At 35.6% G+C, this 25,583-nt stretch overlaps 1 protein-coding gene across 2 annotated transcripts in view; it reads right to left on the reverse strand.

Annotated features, from left to right (window-relative positions):
• The window catches only part of tbc1d32 (TBC1 domain family, member 32), a 188,422-nt gene that overhangs the window by 61,865 nt on the left and 100,974 nt on the right, over nucleotides 1-25,583 (reverse strand). For both annotated transcript variants that reach the window (XM_039747661.1, XM_039747662.1), the window contains exons 24-26: nucleotides 14,324-14,446; nucleotides 11,788-11,896; nucleotides 5,943-6,033 (exon numbers count right to left, since the gene is read on the reverse strand). In XM_039747661.1, the coding sequence (XP_039603595.1) occupies nucleotides 5,943-6,033; nucleotides 11,788-11,896; nucleotides 14,324-14,446 (323 nt within the window). The remainder of the gene's footprint in view (nucleotides 1-5,942; nucleotides 6,034-11,787; nucleotides 11,897-14,323; nucleotides 14,447-25,583) is intronic.

Raw genomic sequence — 25,583 nt, forward strand, 5'->3', positions numbered from 1 at the left:
AAAAGAGACAATAACTTTGTATAATGTTAACTTTTACCCCCCCCCGGGTGAAAGAGTCACACCAGAGGGAGGAACGATCAGTCTGTCAGTGGAGCAGGACAGTGACAGCAGTCTGTCGCTGAAGCTTCTCCTCTGTCTGAAGATATATTGTTCAGTGGATTCTCCATGATTGACAGGAGCCTGCTCAGCACCCATCACTCTGCCACGGATGTCAAATTGTCCAGCTCCGTGCCTACAATAGAGCCTGCCTTCCTCACCAGTTTGTCCAGGCATGAGGCGTCCCTCTTCTTTATGCTGCCTCCCCAGTACACCAACGCGTAGAAGAGGGCACTCGCCACAACCATCTGATAGAACATCTGCAGCATCTTATTGCAGATGTTGAAGGATGCCAGCCTTCTAAGGAAGTATAGTCGGAGTCCCGAATGAGGCACATTACCTGCATTGTGAGGGAGCGTCAGTTATGGCACTGAAGTCTGTGGAGGTATGTAGGTAAGTAGGTATACACCATGCACAGTAAAATAAGGGTTTACTCACACTAGGCACGTGCTGTGCTCAAGCATGATTGCCCCCCCTCCTCCACTCCCCCGTTGCCCTGAACTAACACTGCGCTTAACGTTCTGGGCCTAGAAACGCTTTTGTCATTACAATGTGACTTTGTGTAAAGCCAAAACAAGATCCGAACTCGGTATGACAGCATGCATGTCAAAATAATTTTACTTATTTTGTGACTGTTTTGGAGTGTGTAGGGCAGGATAACACTGTACCCTCTTACAGATTTATTGAGTATGCCGTGAAAAGTCAAGCAAAATGACACCTTTTATTGGCTAACTAAAAAGATTACAATATGCAAGCTTTCAAGGCAACTCGGGCCCCTTCTTCAGGCAAGAAAGCTGACTTAGATTCAGGAGCAATTTGGAGTCTTTTATAGAAAGAGTAAATTAGCTTTCGTGCAATTTTAATTACAACATTGTTCAATTGTTTCTTTTATTTTTTTGTCAAGCAGGAACTTCATAACAGGCACATGCTAATGAATTGGAATAAGAGACTACTTTGTGGAGAATGTTGTTAGTTATGGTAGTGCATGCTCTTTGAAACTGGCTGTTTACTAACAATTCTGAAACAATTAACAGCAGGTCTTAATGAGTATGTCATTAAGATGAAGCAGACACCTAAAAGAAGAAAATGGGTCCTTTTCAATTATCCAGTGATAGTTTATATTTCCTTAATGAGTAAATTTACGATAAGAACAGAAAAAAGTGGCCTAATTAAGCATGCAGTTGATTAACAAAAAATGATGGTCTCACATTGATTACTTGGTTAAACAAAAAAGCACAAACTCAAGAATATGCCAGGGCTCAAACTAAGAAAACTACCAAACCTAACTTTTGAAAGCAGAAACCACCACAGTTAAATAACATTTGTCTTAGGAAGGTAAGAAACCATTCCAAATCACTCTGGCATATGTATTTCACTTCAGCTATATTTAATGTGGCATCATACCTTGTTTTTTTAGGTTCTAATATATCAGATTTAAGGAGAAAATAAAGTAACTTGCAAAGATGATGTGTCACATTTACAGGTATGTTCATTTACACAGGTTTAACTATGTTTTATGACAAAAAGTTCCATTATTTAAGTGATATTGAAAATTCTGTACAGCATAAATGATATAAGTATTAGACAACATTCAAAATATATAAAATACACTACAAATTGCATCTTTTGTTCTTGTGGTTCACTAGTAACAGCAACTACTGTACAAATAGTGAAACAGGCTTTGGTTGATGCCAAGATTATGCATACTTTCAGGATTCTGATCAGAAAGGGCATATTAAACAGATTTTGTGCTTTTTTGTTATTTTAAGGCCCAGTCAGGGCCATCTACCACCTGGTAATGTTATTCAACTTTTAACTGTAATTTAAGAGTCTGATGTACAGTACTGTGCAAAAGTTTTAGGCATGTGTGAAAAAATGCTATAAACAAAGAATGCTTTCAGAAATGGAAGTGTTAATCAATTATTTTCATCAATCAACAAAATGCAGTGAATGAACAAAAGAGAAATCTAAATCAAATCAATAATTGGTGTGACCACCCTTTGCCTTCAAAACAGCATCAATTCTTCTAGGTACACTTGCACACAGTTTTTGAAGGAACTTGGCTGGTAGGTTGTTCCAATCATCTTGGAGAACTAAACACAGATCTTCTGTGGATGTAGGCTTCCTCACATCCTTCTGTCTCTTCATGTAATCCCAGACACACTCGATGATATTGAGATCAGGGCTCTGTGGGGGCCATACCATCACTTCCAGGACTTCTTGTTCTTCTTTACGCTGAAGAAAGTTCTTAATGACTTTGGCTGTATGTTTGGGGTCATTGTCCTGCTGCAGAAAAAATTTGGGGCCAATCATACGCCTCCCTGATGGTATTGCATGATGGATAAGTATCTGCCTGTATTTCTCAGCATTGAGAACACCATTAATCCTGACCAAATCTCCAACTCCATTTGCAGAAATGCAGCCCCATATGTTCAAGGAACCTCCACCATGCGTCACTGTTGCTTGCTGACAATAATGAGTACGACGAACAAACTGCCTTCTGCTAAGGCCAAATATTTCAAATTTTGACTCATCAGTCCAGAGCACCTGCTGCCATTTTTCTGCACCCCAGTTCCTATGTTTTCGTGCATATTTGAGTCGCTTGGCCTTGATTCCACGTCGGAGGCATAGCTTTTTGGCTTCAACTCTTCCATGAAGACCACTTCTGGCCAGACTTCTCCGGACAGTAGATGGGTGTACCTGGGTCCCACTGGTTTCTGCCAGTTCTGAGCTGATGGCACTGCTGGACATCTTCCGATTTTGAAGGGTAATAAGCTTGATGTGTCTTTCATCTGCTGCACTAAGTTTCCTTGGCTGACCACTTCGTCTACGATCTTCAGCGTTGCCCATTTCTTTGTGCTTCTTCAAAAGAGCTTGAACAGCATATCTTGAAACCCCAGTCTGCTTTGAAATATTTGTCTGGGAGAGACCTTGCTGATGCAGTATAACTACCTTGTGTCTTGTTGCTGTGCTCAATCTTGCCATGACATGAAACTGAAACATTTTTTTCACGCCTGCCTAAAACTTTTGCACAGTACTGTATGTCCATTACATTTTCTATCCCTTAATATTTTCTGTTGCCCCTAACCCTTCTATAACTCTTTTCAATCTATTAATTACCTATTCCATTTATTTTTACTTTATTAATACTACACAAAGAAAAATCTGCCATGGTTTTAGACTATAAGAGCCTATTAGAGACTGTAATATTGTTAAGAGACAAACTTTTTAAGCTAATATTAATGGTATATTTACAAAAGTTTTTGCTTAATTTGAATAGAATGTAGGTTCCGAATAGTAATGTAGATAATGAAAGATTCTGGTTTCCCCCTAACAAACAAACATGTTAATGGAATAACCTTAATGCTCTGTTGTATTCCTGCAATTAGGCAGTAAGTAGAATGCTCTCAGATTGATCCATGAACCGTTAGACAGAAAGGTTTAAGGGTATATGTTTACTGACTGTTATGTACCTAGTTCTCCTTCTTAGTGTACATGATAGCCTAAAGAAACTTTAATAAAAGCAATCAAAACTCTTAAGCTGAAAATGAAACATCATAGACTAATTTATTTTCTTTTTGTGTGTTTTATCAACATTTTTTGTGTGAACTGTTTACTTTGAATTTCACTAAAAATTTAAAAAGAAGACAAATGGACTGTGGAGCTTTTGTTGTCATATGAGTCACACGAATCATACTAATTGCAGGAATCTTTCTAGTAGCTGGATTTTGAAGTATTTTGAACTATTTGGATACTAGTTGTATTATTTTGCATTTTACTTTGTTGCTTCCTCAAATGGTGTTTTTCAATAAAGACTGATTAAATAAAAAAATAAATAAACCATCAACAGACTTTCTTTGTAGGTGGACATGCATAAAATAAGAAACAACCTATTGTCATCATGGCTGTCTGTCCACATGAAACAATTCATCACCCAGTGGACCTATGATTTTTGAAAGCTAGCACAATTCTTTTCCAAGAGATTACTCCATTGCTTTAAATGTTAATTAATAATAATATTAAATTTCTTGGGGCTGTCAATGAAATGAAAACTTTTTGTAAAAATCTCTACTATAAAAATATGAGGGACATTCAAAAAGTTTCTGTACTTTTATGTTTTCGTTGGAAATAGTGAAGGCAGGAGGAGTAGTAATTGGTCATGTCTGAGAGTGTCATGTGACTAGGAAAATTGCATCGCAAAGGAAGATGACTATGTAAAAAAGTGACGCAATTTGTTTTTGAAATTCTTAATAAATAGAGTTAAAAAAAAAGTGTGGAAACTTTTGAACATCCCTCGTATTTTAATAGTGACATGGAGACATAACTGTCCCTGAAGAAGTTTTCAAAAAGGTTTGGCTGATATGCTCTAATCATTCACTATTACCAGCACTCATGGGACACTTGTATTAGATATGCCTTGGTACTACTAAGATCTAGCTGAAGTTTTTTAAGCTTCAAATGACAGTAAGAAGAAGGAATTTCACTATACTGTTCTTTTGGACCTTATGATCTCTTTTAAAAAACTGTGTGATAAAAATGTCTGTTTAAAATGTCATAATGTATGGAATTTTTAGAAATCATTTATTTAAAATATTCATTCAGTGTCCTTTTTGGGTTGTACTTAGATATTACACTGCTTCTCTAATCAACACTAATTTCTTTTTTAAGGCAAGACAGTTAGTTATTAGTTCCAGCTTTTATTACACATCTTACATATGCACAGGTTAGAAAATTCCTAAGAAGGTCAACAATCGCGAATGGGGGATGAGTCAATGTTACCTGTGATGGAGTGGTCACTTATCTACGGTCTAGTCTTGGGATATTGTAGGGATAGACTCAGGCTTGCATTGACTTTGTAACAGAAAAAGTGATTTCAGAGAATGAAGAATTTTCAATATTGTGTCTGCCACAAGCGTAAAAGATATACAATGATAGCATTACTTTTACTTTATTAATGCTAATGCTACATGCTGGCTTATAAACTAGCAACACTTCTGCTGCGCAAAAAAAAAATACGAAAGCACACCTAAGAATTAAAAATATCTAAATACTTACTCCATGTAGTTTATTGATGTAAAGATCATCTAAAATCTTGGAAATTTAATGAAAAAAGCTCTTTAGAAATCACCAAACGAGACTGTAGTATGGACCATAACTCTGTTTCTAGTCTTCGCAAGTAGAGTGCTCCAATTCTATTTCTCTAAGCCAGGGGTGGGCAGTGTCAGTCCTGGAGAGCCGCAGAGGCTACAGATTTTCTTTCCAACCCAATTCGTTAGTTAGAAACTAATCCTTGCCAATCTCAGACCTTATCTGATTTTATGGCTTGTTAGTCTGCAATGTAAGGTTATTATATTGTAGATTTTTTCCTTTCTAAGGATATCACCCAAATGATTTGAAGGCTAAAACAGATAATTTTCAGTCTGTGTCACTTTTCTCTTAAGTGTTTCATTAAACCAAATGGCGCATGGTGAATCCACACAGGTGTAAATGGAAACAAGTTAGATGAAGAACTGCTGGCTGCTTTGTCATTTACATCTTAATAAGGAGCCATGAAAACTGTTTACGACCAAAACAAGCAATTAAGGGTGGGGAACGTTAACAAGTCAGACCACTGAAACAAAGCATCAAAATGTCACTTGAGCAATAATTGACTTCTCATTAAGAAACTGGGTTGGAACAAAAACCCGCAGCCACTGCGGTATCTCCAGGACCGACATTGCCTACCCCTGCTCTACGCCTTTCAAGAGCAATATTATATTTACAACACACAACCTTAGTATTACAGTTTTTGTAAATGTGGTAAACAGTAGCATTATAGGTAAATGTTTCAGCAAAATGTTATTTACCTTGTTTAAGAGTTTTTTTTGGCATCTCCTTAATGTAACATTTTGGCACGGGGTATGACGAAAACATTGGCCAGGGGTATGGGTCACTACCCTGAAATGAAAACCAAAACAATAATTTGAAAGAAATCACCATGAATATAAGGCAGTCTTTTCCATAAATGTATTTAGCAGAACATGTGATACTTTCATTACACGAAGATGTTTTGCTGTAATTATATTGGCAATATTTTAAAACAGCAGTGCTGCTGTTTCACAGATGCAATGCCCTGTTGTTTCCCATATGAAGTTAGCACATTGTCCCTTTGCATGCTTAGTTTTTTTCATCCACTTTACCAAAACAGCCCATGTATGGTTGTAGGTGTACGTTAACCCTTTGATGGCCTGGGCCCTGTCCAGGCTTGTTTCCTGTCTTGTTCCCCATGTTGCCAGAATAGGCGATACAGTGGAACCTCGGGTCACGAACGTCTCGGACCACGTACAAATCGGGTTACAACCAAAAAGTTTGCCAACTTTTGCATCTGCTCACGACCACACACTCGGGTGACAAACAAGCCAGTTTCCCTTCCGGTTCGTAAGTGCTGATGATTTCTGCACGTGTTCAGTCTCTCACTGTGCATTCCCTGTGCAGTGTGAGAAAACGAGCGAGAGAGACAGAGAGAGCGCGATAAGGCAGTTAAAGAATGCACCGGGCTTGTTTTTAAAGAGACTGCTTCGAGCATTGTTTTAATTTCTTTGCATTTAATGAAGACTTTTTTTTATTGGATTTTAACCTCCACTTCATTTGTTTTTACGGGATAATGTATTTATTGAAGGATTCTGAAAGCACTGCACTTTAATTTGGAGTTTGTTTTTAAATGTTGTTTTGTTGATTTTAATAAAAGCACTTGGCAATTTTTGCACCATCCGATTGCTCCATTGCTGTGCTTAAAACTCATTGAAAAAAGTGTTTACAGAGAGCGGTTCGTAAGGCTATAGCGTGAACTCTTGCAATGTTAGTGTTCTCTGTTCAAGGTTTTCTCAGTGTTATTCAATGTTTTTACATTTAGTTTACTATTACACTGTGCATTCTATGGTATAATTAACTATTTTTGTGCTTAAAAATCTTTTGAAAAAAATATACTTACATACAGCTTGTACGGTCCGGAACAGATTAATTGTATTTACATACAATCCTATGAGGGAAATTACTTCGGGTTGCAACCAGAGTTTTGGAACGAATTACGGTCGTGACCTGAGGTTTCACGATAGATAGATAGATAGATAGATAGATAGATAGATAGATAGATAGATAGATAGATAGATAGATAGATAGATAGATAGATAGATAGAGTGGGATGCAAAAGTTTGGGCAACCTTGTTAATAGTCATTATTTTCCTGTATAAATCATTGGTTGTTACGATAAAAAATGTCAGTTAAATATATCATATAGGAGACACACACAGTGATATTTGAGAAGTGAAATGAAGTTTATTGGATTTACAGAAAGTGTGCAATAATTGTTCAAACAAAATCAGGCAGGTGCATAAATTTGGGCACCGTTGTCATTTTATTGATTCCAAAACTTTTAGAACTAATTATTGGAACTCAAATTGGCTTGGTAAGCTCAGTGACCCCTGACCTACATACACAGGTGAATCCTATAATGAGAAAGAGTATTTAAGGGGGTCAATTGTAAGTTTCCCTCCTCCTTTAATTTTCTCTGCAGAGTAGCAACATGGGGGGTCACAAAACAACTCTCAAATGACCTGAAGACAAAGATTGTTCACCATCATGGTTTAGGGGAAGGATACAGAAAGCTGTCCCAGAGATTTAAGCTGTCTGTTTCCACAGTTAGGAACATATTGAGGAAATGGAAGACCACAGGCTCAGTTCAAGTTAAGGCTCGAAGTGGCAGACCAAGAAAGATTTCGGATAGACAGAAGCGACGAATGGTGAGAACAGTCAGAGTCAACCCACAGACCAGCACCAAAGACCTACAACATCATCTTGCAGCAGATGGAGTCACTGTGCATCGTTCAACCATTCGGCGTACTTTACACAAGGAGATGCTGTATGCGAGAGTGATGCAGAGGAAGCTGTTTCTCCGCCCACAGCACAAACAGAGCCACTTGAGGTATGCTCAAGCACATTTGGACAAGCCAGCTTCATTTTGAATAAGGTGCTGTGGACTGATGAAACTAAAATTGAGTTATTTGGGCATAACAAAGGGCGTTATGTATGGAGGAAAAAGAACACAGCATTCCAAGAAAAACACCTGCTACCTACAGTAAAATATGGTGGTGGTTCCATCATGCTGTGGGGCTGTGTGGCCAGTGCAGGGACTGGGAATCTTGTCAAAGTTGAGGGACGCATGGATTCCACTCAGTATCAGCAGATTCTGGAGACCAATGTCCAGGAATCAGTGACAAAGCTGAAGCTGCGCCGGGGCTGGATCTTTCAACAAGACAACGACCGAAACACTGCTCAAAATCAACTAAGGCATTCATGCAGAGGAACAAGTACAACGTTCTGGAATGGCCATCTCAGTCCCCAGACCTGAATATAATTAAAAATCTGTGGTGTGAGTTAAGGAGAGCTGTCCATGCTCAGAAGCCATCAAACCTGAATGAACTAGAGATGTTTTGTAAAGAGGAATGGTCCAAAATACCTTCAACCACAATCCAGACTCTCATTGGAACCTACAGGAAGCGTTTAGAGGCTGTAATTTCTGCAAAAGGCGGATCTACTAAATATTGATTTCATTTCTTTTTTGTGGTGCCCAAATTTATGCACCTGCCTGATTTTGTTTGAACAATTATTGCACACTTTCTGTAAATCCAATAAACTTAATTTCACTTCTCAAATATCACTTTGTGTGTCTCCTATATGATATATTTAACTGACATTTTTTAACGTAACAACCAACGATTTATACAGGAAAATAATGACTATTAACAAGGTTGTCCAAACTTTTGCATTCCACTGTAGATAGATAGATAGATAGATAGATAGATAGATAGATAGATAGATAGATAGATAGATAGATAGATAGATAGATAGATAGATAGATAGATAGATAGATAGATAGATAGATAGATAGATAGATAGATAGAGTTTGAGAATGTTACGCTATGTACTTTGAGGACAGATGCACAGACAAGAAAGAACAAAAGTGACAGAGAGTGCGTTTTTTTTAAATATTTCATTGTTAAAAAAAAAAAAAGAAAAAATGCTTAGAAGAGAAAAAAAAAAACTTTAGCTATTCTGTTCTGAATTACTTACTATGCATATATTACAGCATCTTTTCATTACCATGGGTAATTTTTATTAAGTTATACTTCACTTTGAGTTACATTATCAAAAAGCTAATCAGACCTGATTTCATCAGAGGCAGTAGAGTCTTCATGAGTTTCTGTGAGTCACAGCCCTATTATGAGAGTGTGCAATGTTTACATCCACTAACAGCATTCTTTCTATTATGCAACCTCCTCATGAGGCCAGCAGTTGGCTGTATACTCCCTCCATTGGAATACTAATCCAATTCAAGGTCGTGAGGCCAGAGAATATCGCAGCGGCATTGGCTAAAATTAATGGGTTGTGTAAAGTCTCCTGGACATATTTAACTCTGTATGCTTTTCAATCTCACACTTAACAAATGTATTTTTGACATATTACTGAAAAATTCTTGTTTATTACTTCTTTTCCGATACTTAACACAATTAGGAGTTCACATTACATTTAGTAGTTAATATTTTAGTAAGCTTTATCCATCTTGTATGCTGTCTTATGCTGGTTGCAATATTTTTACTTATCTTGTTGTTGCAGATTATTTGCTCTTTGATTTAAATGGCTTCTGTCCTATCAGCAAAAGAGTTTCACTGAAAGTATTTTCATTAACTGGGAAAACTTTAACCTTTCTTCAGGAAAACAAATTACTGCTTGGGGTTAACCTTTAAAGAAGCAGAGTGCAGTCCCACTTAGTGCTGGAAGAATTAGGATTTAGCCTGGAAGTTTCTTCCATTCTCTTGGAATATGTTTTATATGGCATATGCTCTCATAAATTAATTTTCCCAACATGAAATATAGCAGACGGAACTTTGCCTGCTGTAGCAAATAGCTGTCATACTTCCAATGGATGTTGAAAACTCAAACACCTAGTACTGTTTCTGAACCAGTGTTTCATATACATAGCATGCAATCTTCAACAATCAACACTAGCTTTGAGGTATAAGGCAGTTTTTGTTCTCTTTATATCATATTATGTGGGTGACAGAATGCTATCCTTTCCAAATCATGTCTAATCAACTGAATTTACCACAGGTGGACTCCAATTAAGCTGCAGAAACATCTCAAGGATGATCAGGGGAAACAGGATGCACCTGAGCTCAATTTTGAGCTTCAGGTCAAAGGCTGTGAATACTTATGTACATGTGATTTCTCAGTTTTTTTATTTTTAATAAGTTTGCAAAAATCTCAAGTAAACCTTTTTCACGTTTTTTTCATGGGGTGTTGTGTGTAGAATTCTGAGGAAAAAAATGAATTTAATCCATTTTGGAATAAGGCTGTAACATAACAAAATGTGGAAAAAGTGATGCGCTGTGAATACTTTCCAGATGCACAAGTAACAGCAGCTTCAGAAAACCACAGGTCTTTGAAAGCTAAAAAACTAGTGAACACCTGATTTTCATATAAAATATTTACAGGAATAAAACAAAGACTACAACACTTTAAACTGGGACTGAAATAAGTAAAAAGAGTAGAGATGAAACATAGCATTCTGTCACCCACATAATATGATATTTTGGAATAAGGCTGTAACATAACAAAATGTGGAAAAAGTGATGTGCTGTGAATACTTTCCGGATGCACTGTATGTAGCCCAGCTGGAATGGGGCCTGGGTAACAGACTACATATGAGACAAAGAGAATGTACCCTCCTTTATTCTCTTCCTTTTATTTCTAATAAAATAAGATACACATGATGTTTAAATTTGAGATTCTGCAAACTATGGCATTGAAAATCATAACAATAAAAATGCTCAAAATGAAAACATCAATAAAAATCCTTTCATAAAATTTCTGGGTCAACTCTTGTTATGGTGGCAGTGTGGCTAGATCTTTAGACTTTAAACCACTAGACTGGCAGTTCAATCCTCATTTTCACTCATTATGCATCAAGAAACTTTATACTTTTGCATGTATGGATTTATATTAAGTCATTTTATAAGCCCATGAGAAAGGTGAGCAGTAAATAAAAAAGAATATTTTAATAAATGCATTATCTACACTTGCATTAATTACATAAGTAGAAAATTTTGTAAATGTCACATTTAACACTAGAATTACCAAAGCCTACAAAAAAAACCCCGTAATCCCGGACCACCTTAAATCCCTTTGCACCTCTCTGTCAGCGTTTCTGTTTTAACCATGTGTTTACATAGATTGTTGGTATGTATTCCAAATGACGATATATAGTTTACCCCTCTACAACTCCAGTCACTTCACTCCAAGTTAAACACTGAGCACTGAGAACCTTCTTTGCGGATTGAGCTGAAGCGGTGGACGTGGGAATGGGATAACAGGCTGCTTGCTGCTTATCGACACATTTACAACACAAAAGATGCTGACGGAGGGGTGTGAATGGATTTAAGGTGGGCTGGGATTACAAGTTTTTTCATAGGCTTTGGTAATTCTACTGTTAATGTGAAATTAGGTTTCAGACTAGGTCTATTGTAGACAATGCATACAGCTACAAGAATGTTTACATTTGTAAAGACGTTCAAGTTCAACTTATTGCATTAGGAAAATAACACCTATTAAAAATATGTTCAACCAATTGTAATATTTAAAAATGATTATTCTTACCTCTCGTAAAGTCCTGGGAGGTAGAAATCGTTCAGAGGAACCTCCAACTACATTCATCCTCACAAGAATATGGTTTCTCTCCACAGAAAGACCATCAATTATAAATAACCTTAAAAAAAGTTTCACAGTTAAGGCTAATTTTCAATATAATTTATACATAAATGGCACATCCTGCTCATCTGTGACCAAAACAAAGTACACACCTTCCCTTTAGCACTACTTGATTATGAATACAGAATATTGAGACTGACATACAAAGGACAAGGAGACATTGGTAAAAATGAGGAAGTATTCAAAATACACACATCATAGCAGAAGCTGTAACAAGTACAACAAAACAAAAAGCTTAGTAAAAGAGTTTCAGAACCATATAAAAATACCTACTGACCAGAAAACCTTGAAACAGTACTATAGCATTGACTGATCAATGAGTGAAGATAAGAAGCTGAATTAAATTTGGAGGCAAAAATGCTTCTTATAATTGCCACTGTCATATATTTGAAATCAGAAGACACGGTCAGAATCAAAAGGCATACACTGTAGAAATGTGTACAAAGGATTGGAGGTGTACATACTGAACTACAGTACAGTATATTGTATGACAGATGTTTGCTAGTTTATTAATTCCCATACTATAATATTCTTTCAATCAAGTACACAGTGTCAATACAAACCTAATATAACCTGTATTAAAATATTTACTGATAACTGTAATTTAATATATTGCATTTGAATTCATAAACAAATACACAAGATCCCATGCAAAACAATACTTGTCACATGTGTCATCTGCAGCAAGTAAACTGGAAAGATGCATTTTTCGCAAGGGAAAGAGCTCTTGTTTTTGATCATTTACTGGCTTCTTACTCTTAGCTAATTCTAAACTATAATAAACTATAATAATTCTAAACTAATTGCTAAACTATAATTCAAGGACAAATTTTATCAATTTTGAACTGAAAATTGGACTAGTATATATTGTAGCCCCATCTACATTATACTTTTGGCTCTGTTTGACTTGCAATATTAATGGAATCAAAGATGAAAATGAGATGTCAGGCTTGACTCCTGTAATTACAATAATTTAAAGTGTGATTTAAGTCAGACTTGGCTTATGCTTTTAAAATAATTTACTGTATAAACAACAATTATACTAGAAGATTAATGCAATGGTTATACACATTATGCTGTAGTGGCATTATTACTGAATAAAAATAAAAATTGCTGCTGCAGAATAATTGATAAAATGCTTGTTTAAAGCACTGCAAGACCAAATATGAAGGTTGTTTAAAGTGTACCAAACCAGAGCTTTTTAAGGTGTTTCCAGAATTCAAACACTTCTATTTCAAATATATTGCAATACTGTTTACTTTGGAAGGATTTAAGGCTTTATAATATATATACTGTATGTGTGTATATGTTTATACAGTATATATATATATATATATATATATATATATATATATATATATATATATATGAATTAATGAAGTACAAAGTGTTGGGGCAAAAATGGGAACAGAGTGATGGAAAACTGTGGTACAGACTACTTAAGTCCAACCCATACTAGCACATATCACTGTTATCAGAAATGACCATCAGGGCACAGTATGCATGTATAAGAGAAATGCTAAAGTATCAGTCGTCAAACAGAAAGATCAAGCCAGTCTAGGAGAACGGTGTGTTCTAGTAGGCACTCAGACATCTAACTCTGCACACTATAGGCGCTAGACCTTTTACTCTTTTTTTTTACATTTTTCAATTTATGAACTAAATTACAACTCCACATTAACATTTTCATAAAATTGCCATTTTTTTCGTTTGTTTACTGTCAAAGTTGTATTAAGTTTTTTTATTTCAAAATTCAACCAAATATGTAATATGGCCTCATATGGGACTATATACAGTAGACAGTAAAGAACAGTAGTTAATATATGATTCCTTACAATCGATGAGGACTGATCTTGAAACATTTTATATTTGTTGCGTATAAGGAGCTATATTCTTTTAAAGCTTACTTTATTCACAAAGGTAAAGTTAACAGTAATAGCAATTTTAAAAATTTAATGAGCATATATTTGATAAACATCATTTAAAATATATCATTTAAAATAAATATGGTTTTGCTGGACTAATGATGCAAATAATTTGTGATGTGAAAAATAATAGTTCAGTACAGTAACAGACTTTTTAAAAGGAGTTAGGAACTAACATGTCTTTTCAAATGTGTTAACTGGCAAATGAAATTTTCATGTTGTGTAGTAAATGCTACTGTTTATATACACAGGATTCATTCTGTGATCCTTAGTATAGCCACTCTTTAAATTATATACAGTAAATATTTTACTCACATACTTCATTATAAACAGAAATGGTGTTCAGAATAAAAGTGCTTAATACTGTAAATTGTGTTTTACAATCACTTTAAAATATATATAACATTCTTCTAATACCAACCAGTAGAACATTTTTCACATGATAGAACAACATTTAAAAAATATTTAGCTTTTTTTTTTTTAAAAAAGATAATACATACCCTTCTTTTTCAGACGATTCTGCAACGTTCTCCTTTTGAGCATTTAACATTATTTCTGAAATACTGTATAGTGACTCCAGAAGAAGCAATGTGTCCAAATTACAGCACAGGATATTTAGTAATCTGAAATAAAAAGATTAAAACATTACATATAATGAAAATGTTCATTTCTAATGGAATCCCAAAAGATGAGTGCAAATCTATATATAATGCAAAGTTGATTCACTTACTCACTTATGAACAAAAATATAATTTATCGGTAAGTTAAGAAGCTGAAATTTGGCAGGATGGTACATCTAGGGCAGTAGGTACAATATATGCTAATAAAGGACATTTCAATAGAGCAATATTTAAGGATAAAAACCAATACCCCAAAATCCAAAAAATGCTCTGACTGATTTGATTGAAATTTGGTGTTTGTTATAGGAGAAACAAAATTAGTGAACCCGTTTTTTCAACTTGTCAATATTTATTAATATCATGCTAATGTACATACTATGTGCTGAGAATGGGCTTTATGCAAACAAAGGAAATTTGAAATCCACATGCAAAGCACCAATAAGATAAAGGTCAGATGGACAACTTTTAAATGGAAAGTATCCTCAACAGGGAAAAAAAGACATTATCATGATTATCGTGTACAGTGAGGTGTGAAATGGAAAGAGAAAGTTCATTGAAGCTCAAAGAAGATGCAGAGTTCAGTGGTTAGCAAGCATCCTATAAACCTTGAGTGCCAGTGCCAGTGCCAGCTGACATGGCTTTGAGCATAACTGTTGCATCACAAGAATCAAAAAGGGAGAAATACAGAAGTGGACATGGGAGAGGTGTCCTCAGATCAAAGACAAGCTGGAACCAATGGCGCAAGTTTAAACTTAATTGGTCCTCCACAAGCATCTCAACTGTAATATACAGTCATATCTGCAGACTTTAAAAGAGAAGCCCAACCTCACCCTTCAAAGTCATTCACATTTCTATGTACGTCTGCTTATTTTGAACAGGGATGTCCCATCCTCCCATTCTCCAAAATTCTGTACATATACATTCACATCTGTGTACTTTAAACAGGGATAACATAAAATTGACAAAAAGCACTGTAAGAAATACCTCAGTAAGAACTTTTAACAAAAATTAATTATATATACAGTGGTGTGAAAAACTATTTGCCCCCTTCCTGATTTCTTATTCTTTTGCATGTTTGTCACACAAAATGTTTCTGATCATCAAACACATTTAACCATTAGTCAAATATAACACAAGTAAACACAAAATGCAGTTTTTAAATGATGGTTTTATTATTTAGGGAGAAAAAATCCAAACCTACATGGCCCTGTGTGAAAAAGTAATTGCCCCCTTGTTAAAAAATAACCTAACTGTGGTGTATCACACCTGAGTTCAATTTCCGTAGCCACCCCCAGGCCTGATTACTGCCACACCTGTTTCAATCAAGAAATCACTTAAATAGGAGCTGCCTGACACAGAGAAGTAGACCAAAAGCACCTCAAAAGCTAGACATCATGCCAAGATCCAAAGAAATTCAGGAACAAATGAGAACAGAAGTAATTGAGATCTATCAGTCAGGTAAAGGTTATAAAGCCATTTCTAAAGCTTTGGGACTCCAGCGAACCACAGTGAGAGCTATTATCCACAAATGGCAAAAACATGGAACAGTGGTGAACCTTCCCAGGAGTGGCCGGCCGACCAAAATTACCCCAAGAGCGTAGAGACGACTCATCCGAGAGGTCACAAAAGACCCCAGGACAACGTCTAAAGAACTGTAGGCCTCACTTGCCTCAATTAAGGTCAGTGTTCACGACTCCACCATAAGAAAGAGACTGGGCAAAAACGGCCTGCATGGCAGATTTCCAAGACGCAAACCACTGTTAAGCAAAAGAACATTAGGGCTCGTCTCAATTTTGCTAAGAAACATCTCAATGATTGCCAAGACTTTTGGGAAAATACCTTGTGGACTGATGAGACAAAAGTTGAACTGTTTGGAAGGCAAATGTCCCGTTACATCTGGTGTAAAAGGAACACAGCATTTCAGAAAAGAACATCATACCAACAGTAAAATATGGTGGTGGTAGTGTGATGGTCTGGGGTTGTTTTGCTGCTTCAGGACCTGGAAGGCTTGCTGTGATAGATGGAACCATGAATTCTACTGTCTACCAAAAAATCCTGAAGGAGAATGTCTGGCCATCTGTTCGTCAACTCAAGCTGAAGCGATCTTGGGTGCTGCAACAGGACAATGACCCAAAACACACCAGCAAATCCACCTCTGAATGGCTGAAGAAAAACAAAATGAAGACTTTGGAGTGGCCTAGTCAAAGTCCTGACCTGAATCCAATTGAGATGCTATGGCATGACCTTAAAAAGGCGGTTCATGCTAGAAAACCCTCAAATAAAGCTGAATTACAACAATTCTGCAAAGATGAGTGGGCCAAAATTCCTCCAGAGTGCTGTAAAGACTCATTGCAAGTTATCGCAAACGCTTGATTGCAGTTATTGCTGCTAAGGGTGGCCCAACCAGTTATTAGGTTCAGGGGGCAATTACTTTTTCACACAGGGCCATGTAGATTTGGATTTTTTTTTCTCCCTAAATAATAAAAACCATCATTTAAAAACTGCATTTTGTGTTTACTTGTGTTATATTTGACTAATGGTTAAATGTGTTTGATGATCAGAAACATTTTGTGTGACAAACATGCAAAAGAATAAGAAATCAGGAAGGGGGCAAATAGTTTTTCACACCACTGTATATATGTATATATAAATAATATGTATTTACATTTCACATTATTCCTAATGATTACCTGTTTAAATTCAAAAGAATACACTTAAATTTAAAATTGCTCTGCAATAACCATCAACAAAAGCCAAATCACTAGAAAAAGAAGGAGTTGATCTAATGCTTTACTCATGGAAAATTGTGTATAGGAGTGTTCCGTAAAATATGGGCTGCAACTGACAAGTATATGATGGATTGCCACTTAACTGTGTGGTAAAATTAACAAAGTTTGTCCAAGTAAGATTTCTGTATCGAGTGATAAACCGCCTGCTATTTAGAGTACTATTCACAACAGTGCAGCAAGGGAAACAATGCAGTCAACTCATCACAAAGTGCTTTTGTTTCTGTGGCGCTAAAATGTAATAAATATCTCCCATCTCACAATCAGTGAAACAATGCAACTGAGAAGACAGACAACAAAGACATGTATAAGAAAGGAGGAGAAAGGAGAAAATGACAGGTGAACTTGTGAGTTCGAGGGACTGTGGCACTAGTTTGAAATGTCAAAATGAAAAAAACAGGTATGGATGAAGGATGTGATTATTTTGGGGGGTTTGTTGAGTGGGGAGTCAATAGAGTGAGGGTATACAATAGTGCCATGGCAGTGTTTGATACTAAATGAGTTTTCAGTGATCATAGTTAAATGGTTGGTCCCTCATTACGTGTTTGCCTTTATGGCATAAATTGAATCTAAATCTTCAACTAAGGTGCAAAGAAGACTTTGTATTAAGGTTAACATCCTTAGTAAGGAAGATGTTCTTTTCATCACACTATTTTAAAGTAGTCTGATACATATCTAATTTTAGTGTAAAAGACATGTTTATTAGACTGCTGAGAACTGCAAGAACAACAGAAAATACCAAAAGAATGAGGCAAGCAGCAGATATTCAGCATGATGTTAGTCAATAGAGTTACAGTAAACATTTCAGACTGGACTGTTCACTGAATTATTCAGCAAGATGTATCCTATCACCCAAATAAAGTACACATAGTGTATGTAGTGTGTATATGTTTTAGAAATAACTTAACTTTTTTCGTTTAATTGAACTATTAATTGGAAACCACAGTATTTTAAACTATTTTCAAACTCATTTAAAAGAGTGCATTGGTAATAGTGGAGCTCATCTGAAAGACATAATTTTTAATGTTAAGACAAAGAAAATAAGCTGCATTAATTAATTACATTTTTAAACACTTCATTACTTAACTGGTGTCATGAGTCAAATGACAAAGTTAAGTAATGTTTCATACTAAGCTTCCAAAAAGCATCATATTCCCAACACCCCAACAAATTCTTTTTCTTGGTTTTACTTAAGCATTCCCACCAGCAGTGATAAACCTCAGAAATCGATGTCTGTTTTGAATTATAATTATTGTTTTAGCCCCAGGTGTTCACTGTATGGAGTCTGCATGTTCTCCTCACGTCTGTGGGGGGTTTCCTACAGCTGGTCTGGTTTTCACCCACAATCCAAAGACATGGTTTGGCGGTGCTGAATTGGCTCATGATTTGGTACAAAAGGCTTTGAGTCTTTGAGTAGTAAAAATAGGCAAAGGATTTCCAGTTTGTCAACAAATCTGTGAGACACTTATTAAAATTTTTAATTTCAAGTTAATCAAATATTCTTTTTGCACTATATGAGTGCCCTGCAATGGACTAGCATTTGATTAACCTGCTCTGGTTCTTGTTAATTTAGATGATGGATGCAAAATAAGAGAAAAACCCTTTCTCAGACAAAGATTTTAAGGGGTTTGCATATTTTCTCTCTACAGAGCATAATATCATTAAACAATTCAAGGAATCTGGAGGAATTTCAGTGCGTAAAAGACAAGGGTCGCAACCCTAAACCAAACACCATTGATCTCCAATCCCTCAGATGGCACAGTATCAAGAACCGTTATTCATCAATAGCTGATATAGCCACAAGGGCAAAGGTAATTAATACTTCAGTGATGGCAGCATTAATGCAGAAAAGTACATTGAGATTTTAGAGCAACATATGCTGCCATCAAGAAGGCACTTTTTTCAGGGATGTCAATGCATTATTCAACAAAAAACACATTACAAAGACATGGCAGGGTACAGGTACTGGACTGGCCTGCCTGCAGTCCTGAATTGTCCCTAACAGAGAATCTGGGGAGAATTTTGAAATGAAAAATGTAACAACGATGACCCTGTACTATTGCACACCTTAAATGTTTCATCACTTGGTATTCTCAGTGCCAATACATCTTCTAAGTGTTGTGAGAAGGAATTGTGACATTACAATATGGTGAATGCTTTACCATCCAACTAATTTTGAATGTGTTGCACGCCTGAAATGGATGAATGGATGCATAGTAACAAATGAAATAAAGTTGACCAGATATAACATGAAATATCTAGAGTTCATACTGCCTGGAATGAAATAAAAGTCAAAGTAAATTTAAGAATTACTGCATTTTTTTATTTGCATTTTCCATACCATCCAAACTTTTTCTGATGTGGGGTTGTACGTGATAAGTCATTTATATATCTACCTTGTGCAGAAATATCTAGTTAACTTCTGCTTTACTTTATCTAAGATATCTATGTAGTCTTGTTTCCATGTTAAGAAGTCACCTTAAACACGTACTAAATAAATACACATTTCTTTCAGAGTAGAAGGGTGATTTTTCATTTACAGTATAGGTCTGGGGAAATATTTATAACAGTGATTAAATTGGGACTTCAAACCCAAAAACAAGTATTCTTGTCAAGAATTACAGATAGCTGAGAATACCCTGTTATTTACACTAGACTGTAAAATCAAGTCAAGGTTTTATTAATAGATTGTAGGACTGTACATATTACTATGCAACTGCAATTTCTTACTGATAGGATTAATTGAAAACTGTTCCTCTGGTTATCTAATCTTTTTATGAATCACAGGCAGCAAGTCAAAGTTAACTCCATTCTCTCATCCCAAACACTACTTTTTGTGCAAATGCATGTGGAGTTCTACATCTTCCTCAAACATTATCTACATATCCTGATGCTGCACCCCTTGGATTTTTTAAAAATTTGATCTTTCAACCAACAAATGTTTTCAAAATGATAACTTTAAATTTTATTAAATGGAGATGTTTTCAATGTTAGTGTATAGCACACTAAAGAGATGGTTCTGCATTCAGAAGGAACAGGAAAATAATATCTTTCTACAGAATGAAATATTTGCTGCTTTAATTTTCCTGCAAATATTTAGGATTCCAAATTATTGATCAACCTATATTTTGTGAGTGTGTTTTTGGTGCAGTTTGGAAATTATAGTGACTTCAATGTTGGGTGCTGTAGTGTTTAAATATGTTATATATCTGTACATATAGCATTTTCCTTTTGCCTGATCTGTGATTCTGGAAGCATGTGCTCAGAGAAAAACTAAACTGCAACATGTAAATAAAACAGCAACCAGAGTCATTGCGTTTTACCAAACAATTGTGGGACAAATATGTACTTTCACTTTTCATTAGGAGGCCATGAATCTTTTTCTTCTCACGAGTGGGAGATGTCTGTCCAAATTGTTAATGTAAATGAAAAGCTTTCTCAAAATTAAGATTTTGTTTTATATATAGAAACCTCTGGAAAACATGGAGCTAAACAATGTGTGAGCACTACTGAAGCTTTCGATTGGGCAGATAATGATGCAAGGGCATTTAGGAGGACTGGTCAATTGAGTGAGAAACAGTTCAATTTTAAAAGTAGGACACATCACTTACTTAAATGAGAGCCAGGGAATGCTCTGCTTTCTGCACGAATATATACTGTAGCAAGCCAAAACCGAGCCTGTTTGTGACAAAATACCTTTTATGGGCATTTAAAAGGGTTAGTTTTTGTGGAAGCTGTGAAATTCCTTAAATGAGGTAAAAGACTTTTTTGAAAAATAGCAGCTGCTTGATTTATGCCTACGCAAAATTCAAGAAGTCTGCAAAATAATTGGAGCTAGACACAACTTTCTAAGATTTTTTAAAATTATTTAAGCTAAAATTCAGATGCATCTCAGTTACATTTTTTTCTGCTCTCACTCATATATTTACATATTGCATTTTTAAAAATTTGTAACACATGGAATTTAAAAATGAGATGTGCACAATGGAAAAATACTTCTAATGGAACTGAAATTATTGGAACTAATTTTATTTATCATCAAAAAAAATTTTAGATCTCTTTTTCTACCCTTGGTATATTCACACAGCGCAAGCACCTCTCCTTAATAGAAGATGGTAAATGTTGGTGGCTGCTTCTCAAGCAACACTCTCTAACTACTTGAACCATACAGAAATGTTTTATCATAACAAATATTTACCGTATATACTCGCGTTTAAGATTATAAACACAAGTGGTCAAAACAAGGTTGGTCCTTAAAACAGTGATGAGGTCTGTGATATGGGAAGACCGTAGAAAAGTACTGCTGCTTGTTTAAGCACACTTTCCAAATTCAAGAGAATTTGGTTTATACAACAATACTAGCAGAATACCCACGCTTCGCAGTGGAGAAGTAGTGTGTAAAAGAAGTTATGAAAAAGAAAAGGAAAAATTTTAAAAATAAGTTACAAAGTGATCAAAACTCTCGTTTATATCCTGCGTCCTCTCATTAAACTTGTATCCCGCATTAGCCGTGGGCATGACAAACGCCAGCGGCAGCCTGTCTATGAACTTAATTTAAACTTTAGGTTTACACCGTGCTTTGTTTCCGAAGCAGCAGCACTCATGAATATGGTTGTATATGTCAGTCGCTCGCTTCTTATTGTTTCGCTGCCTTCTCAATTATATAATGCATGTTTTCTTCAGCGCTTTTTGAAGCTCTTCCTGGTTTTCTACGTACTGTGTTGACAGTCAGTTCACGTGATTACATCGGAGGTGTGATGATGTCACACGAAACTCCGCCCCCCACGGTTTTCGAGCTAAACTCCATTACAGTAAATGGAGAAAAATAGCTTCCAGTTATGAAATGAAACCTGCCCAACTTTTGTAAGGAAGCTGTAAGGAATGAGCCTGCCAAATTTCAGCCTTCTACCTACACGGGAAGTTGGAGAATTAGTGATGAGTCAGTGAGTGAGTGAGTGAGGGCTTTGCCTTTTATTAGTATAGATTAAATCTAAAACACATGTGCTTGGGATGTTGAAAGCATACAACTGGATATCTGATATATGGATTAAATAAGATGTTTCTAGTGGATATTTTGATATTGCTTGTTGTTTGTTCAGTATTGGTCCCCATTGAAGCCTATTGTGTCAGGAACTTTATTAACTTCATTCTCCTTTAACAATATTTCTTTGTCAGATAAAAAAAAAAAAAAAATATATATATATATATATATATATATATATATATATATATATATATATATATATATATATATATAATTTTTATGTTGGTTATTTCTTTAAAGCCTTTTGTAAATGTGTATTTTCTCTATTGTGCATTTCTTCATTTTTATTTTTGCAACAACATTCAGCATACATAATCTATGCATAGTAGGTATTTTGAGAGTTGCAGACTTTAACATCACTTTGGGGTACAGCAACAAGCATGGCTTGTTTTTCTGGCCTATTGAGCAATCAATAAGGTAGAATTCCTTTTGAATACCAATGACCACTAGGACATTTTTTTAAAGACTGGATCCATCCATTCATCCATTATCAAACCCGCTATATTCCAACTACAGGGTCACGGTGGAGCCAATCCCAGGTAACACAGGGTGCAAGGCAGGAAACAAACCCCAGACAGGGTGCCAGCCCACCACAGGGCTAAAGACTGGATATAATATTAAATTTCACTCCAACTATACTGACTCCATTTTAAACTAGGATAGGACGAGCAGGATAACAATACCAGTTCATACACATGCAATGCTATATGGCAACCAAAAGAACCAAATATTTCAGCAATATTTTATGGCTGTCATGATTTTACTGCTCAATTCTGAAACAGATAAACACATTATAACAGTTTAAATTACTTTTGAGAGTGTGGTGTTCATCTACTAGCTGATATAGAACAACACATGCACTAAACTGAATTCTGAATCTGTTTACTTTAAAAAAATTCTGTTTTGCACTAGTTACAATACATTGATTCCAGCAATATTGGTTGCTTCTTTGACACACCTCATCAAAAGAGACAATGGTTTAAAGTACAAAGCAAAGCTATAGTCAAAACACAGATAGGCCATCAAATTTTGAATGGCCTCAACTCTGGCCCATGTATAACTTGTATTAAGAGAGCATGATTAATTCCAATTCAGTAACTGCTGATGAAATTAGACAATCTTTATGGAAACAAAATTAGAATGACAAGAAACTGAATAGATTTCATGAAAGTCTGCTTCGAAGGGATGTTGTCTTGAGGTAATACACATCATAGATCAACAGTATTCATTAAATAAAAGGCAGACAAATCAAATACATTGAATCATATGATTACATGTTATGGAGGACCAAAACACAACTCATTTTGATGTGATTTGTTTTTCTTTTCATCTTTAATTTTGTATAATCATTTCCCAAAACAGTTCTATTGTTTGGAATATTGGAAGAAATTATCCAGAATTACACACAGTTGTGCCAAACAGAGTCAAGGTCCATGACTTTAAATGATTTTAGATAAGGTGTGAGACTGGTGATTTATTGTGTGATAATCTGACTTGCAGAAAAGTGACTGACATTTGGATTGATCCCTTACTTGGCACAACATGCATCCCAATACTGTATTTTTAAGTAAATCTAATGGTATCTTGATAAATAAAGGTATCAATTTCTATCAAAAACATGAACATTTCTTAGCGAGTCCAAAATTTTAAATGCTAGTGTACATAAAAAATAATTAGTAAACTTGAGCAATGGAGTAAAGAAAACAAAAAACACAAATTAATATTCCAACAGACTGAATACTGAAATGTAACATAAAGCACATTCACTTACACAAAAGACCCGGGATCATGTGATGGTTCAATAACTAGTGATAAAGAGACACTGCAACTGAGAGGCATGGCCAAAGGTAAAGTGAATTTTGGAGACACAGTAAAAAGCATATAAATATGGAGACAGCTGCTGAAATTGTTGGATAGTGGCAGGATGACAAAGTACCAAGGAAAAGCACACTTTTTTGTGCACTATAGACAATTAACACACACTTTTAGCAAAATTGTTTTGCTTTTTTCTGCATGTGCTCCTTTACTGTATAAGACCTGAAGTCTCCCTAATGAAAATGTGTTACAACCACTGACCTACAAATATTGCACCAAAATGCTGTTGTATTTTAAGTTAAACCTGTACCTATATGCAAAATGATGAATGCACAAAGTCCAACTATAAACTAAACACAACAAATAAAATCTAGTACTTTTACTTCTTTTGATTTGGATGAGCATCACATCAATTCCATGCTGTGGCCTTCTGACTTATTGCATAGGAAAGAGAAAAGGCCTGTGTTTTCAGAGACCTTTTCCTTGTAATATGCTTGCAAGTGTTTCAGTCTATTCATCTACAATGTTGCCCTTCATGCAAGATACTAACTGTTCATGAAAATCAACTTTACATGGAGCAGGTGGGTGGAAAAGTGTGATGCAAGGATCAGTCAAGCTCAAAGAAATACCCTTACGGTTGATTAAACCTGTCTTTCTTTTATCATCTACCGAATCTCGCTTCAGTTGTACAGCATATCAAAGTATTCCTTAGGGGAGTGATGTAACTGCCACAGGAAGGACTGCCACAGAGAAAATGAGCACTGGCTTGCAGTGCTTATAGTATTAAGTAAAGTTGTGATATATGAGCAATGTTGCATACCTCATTGATTTGGCAGAGTATCAGATGTGCATACAATTGCTACTGTGTGTCCTGGCAGAGGCACCAATATTCAAGCTTAGCAGCTCATACAGAAATTGCATACAGAAACTGTAGCTCAACTAATTCCCTTTTGCTGCAAAGTCAAACATTCAGTTCGTTGTTTTTACTTTTTTTGTCAGTGGAACAAGTTAGCAATGAGGAAATATTTCTTGCCTGGTACAAATAATGTTATTGTGGGTATTTGTGGATTTACATAATTCTCAGAACAATGCTTGTAATCAGTCTAGCAAATGTATTTCAGGGTATCTCATTAAATGCAATACATAGAACAATTAATGTGGGTTCAGGGTGAAGCTCTCTCATTTGCTGCAGTTCGTGGGTGTCAAAACTACTCTTAGTAGATTCATTAGTTCGTTTAAATTTTTTATTACCCATGGTCTTGTTAATTACGTCTATCTATCTATCTATTTATCGATCATAGCCCCTGGACTATAACATAAACTTTACTCTGTTTTTTGTTTTTGAGAGTCAACTTAAAGACTGATGGGGTTATGGAATATAAAGTTTATCAAGTGCTATAAAAAACTACTGCAAACCTGTATATCTCCAGAAGGTGAAGAGCTTATCAAAGTATTCTTCACAACAGGAGTTAAAGGCTGTTAATGCAGAGAGGGC

Source organism: Polypterus senegalus, chromosome 3, assembly GCF_016835505.1.
Source record: "Polypterus senegalus isolate Bchr_013 chromosome 3, ASM1683550v1, whole genome shotgun sequence".
NCBI lineage: Eukaryota > Metazoa > Chordata > Cladistia > Polypteriformes > Polypteridae > Polypterus > Polypterus senegalus.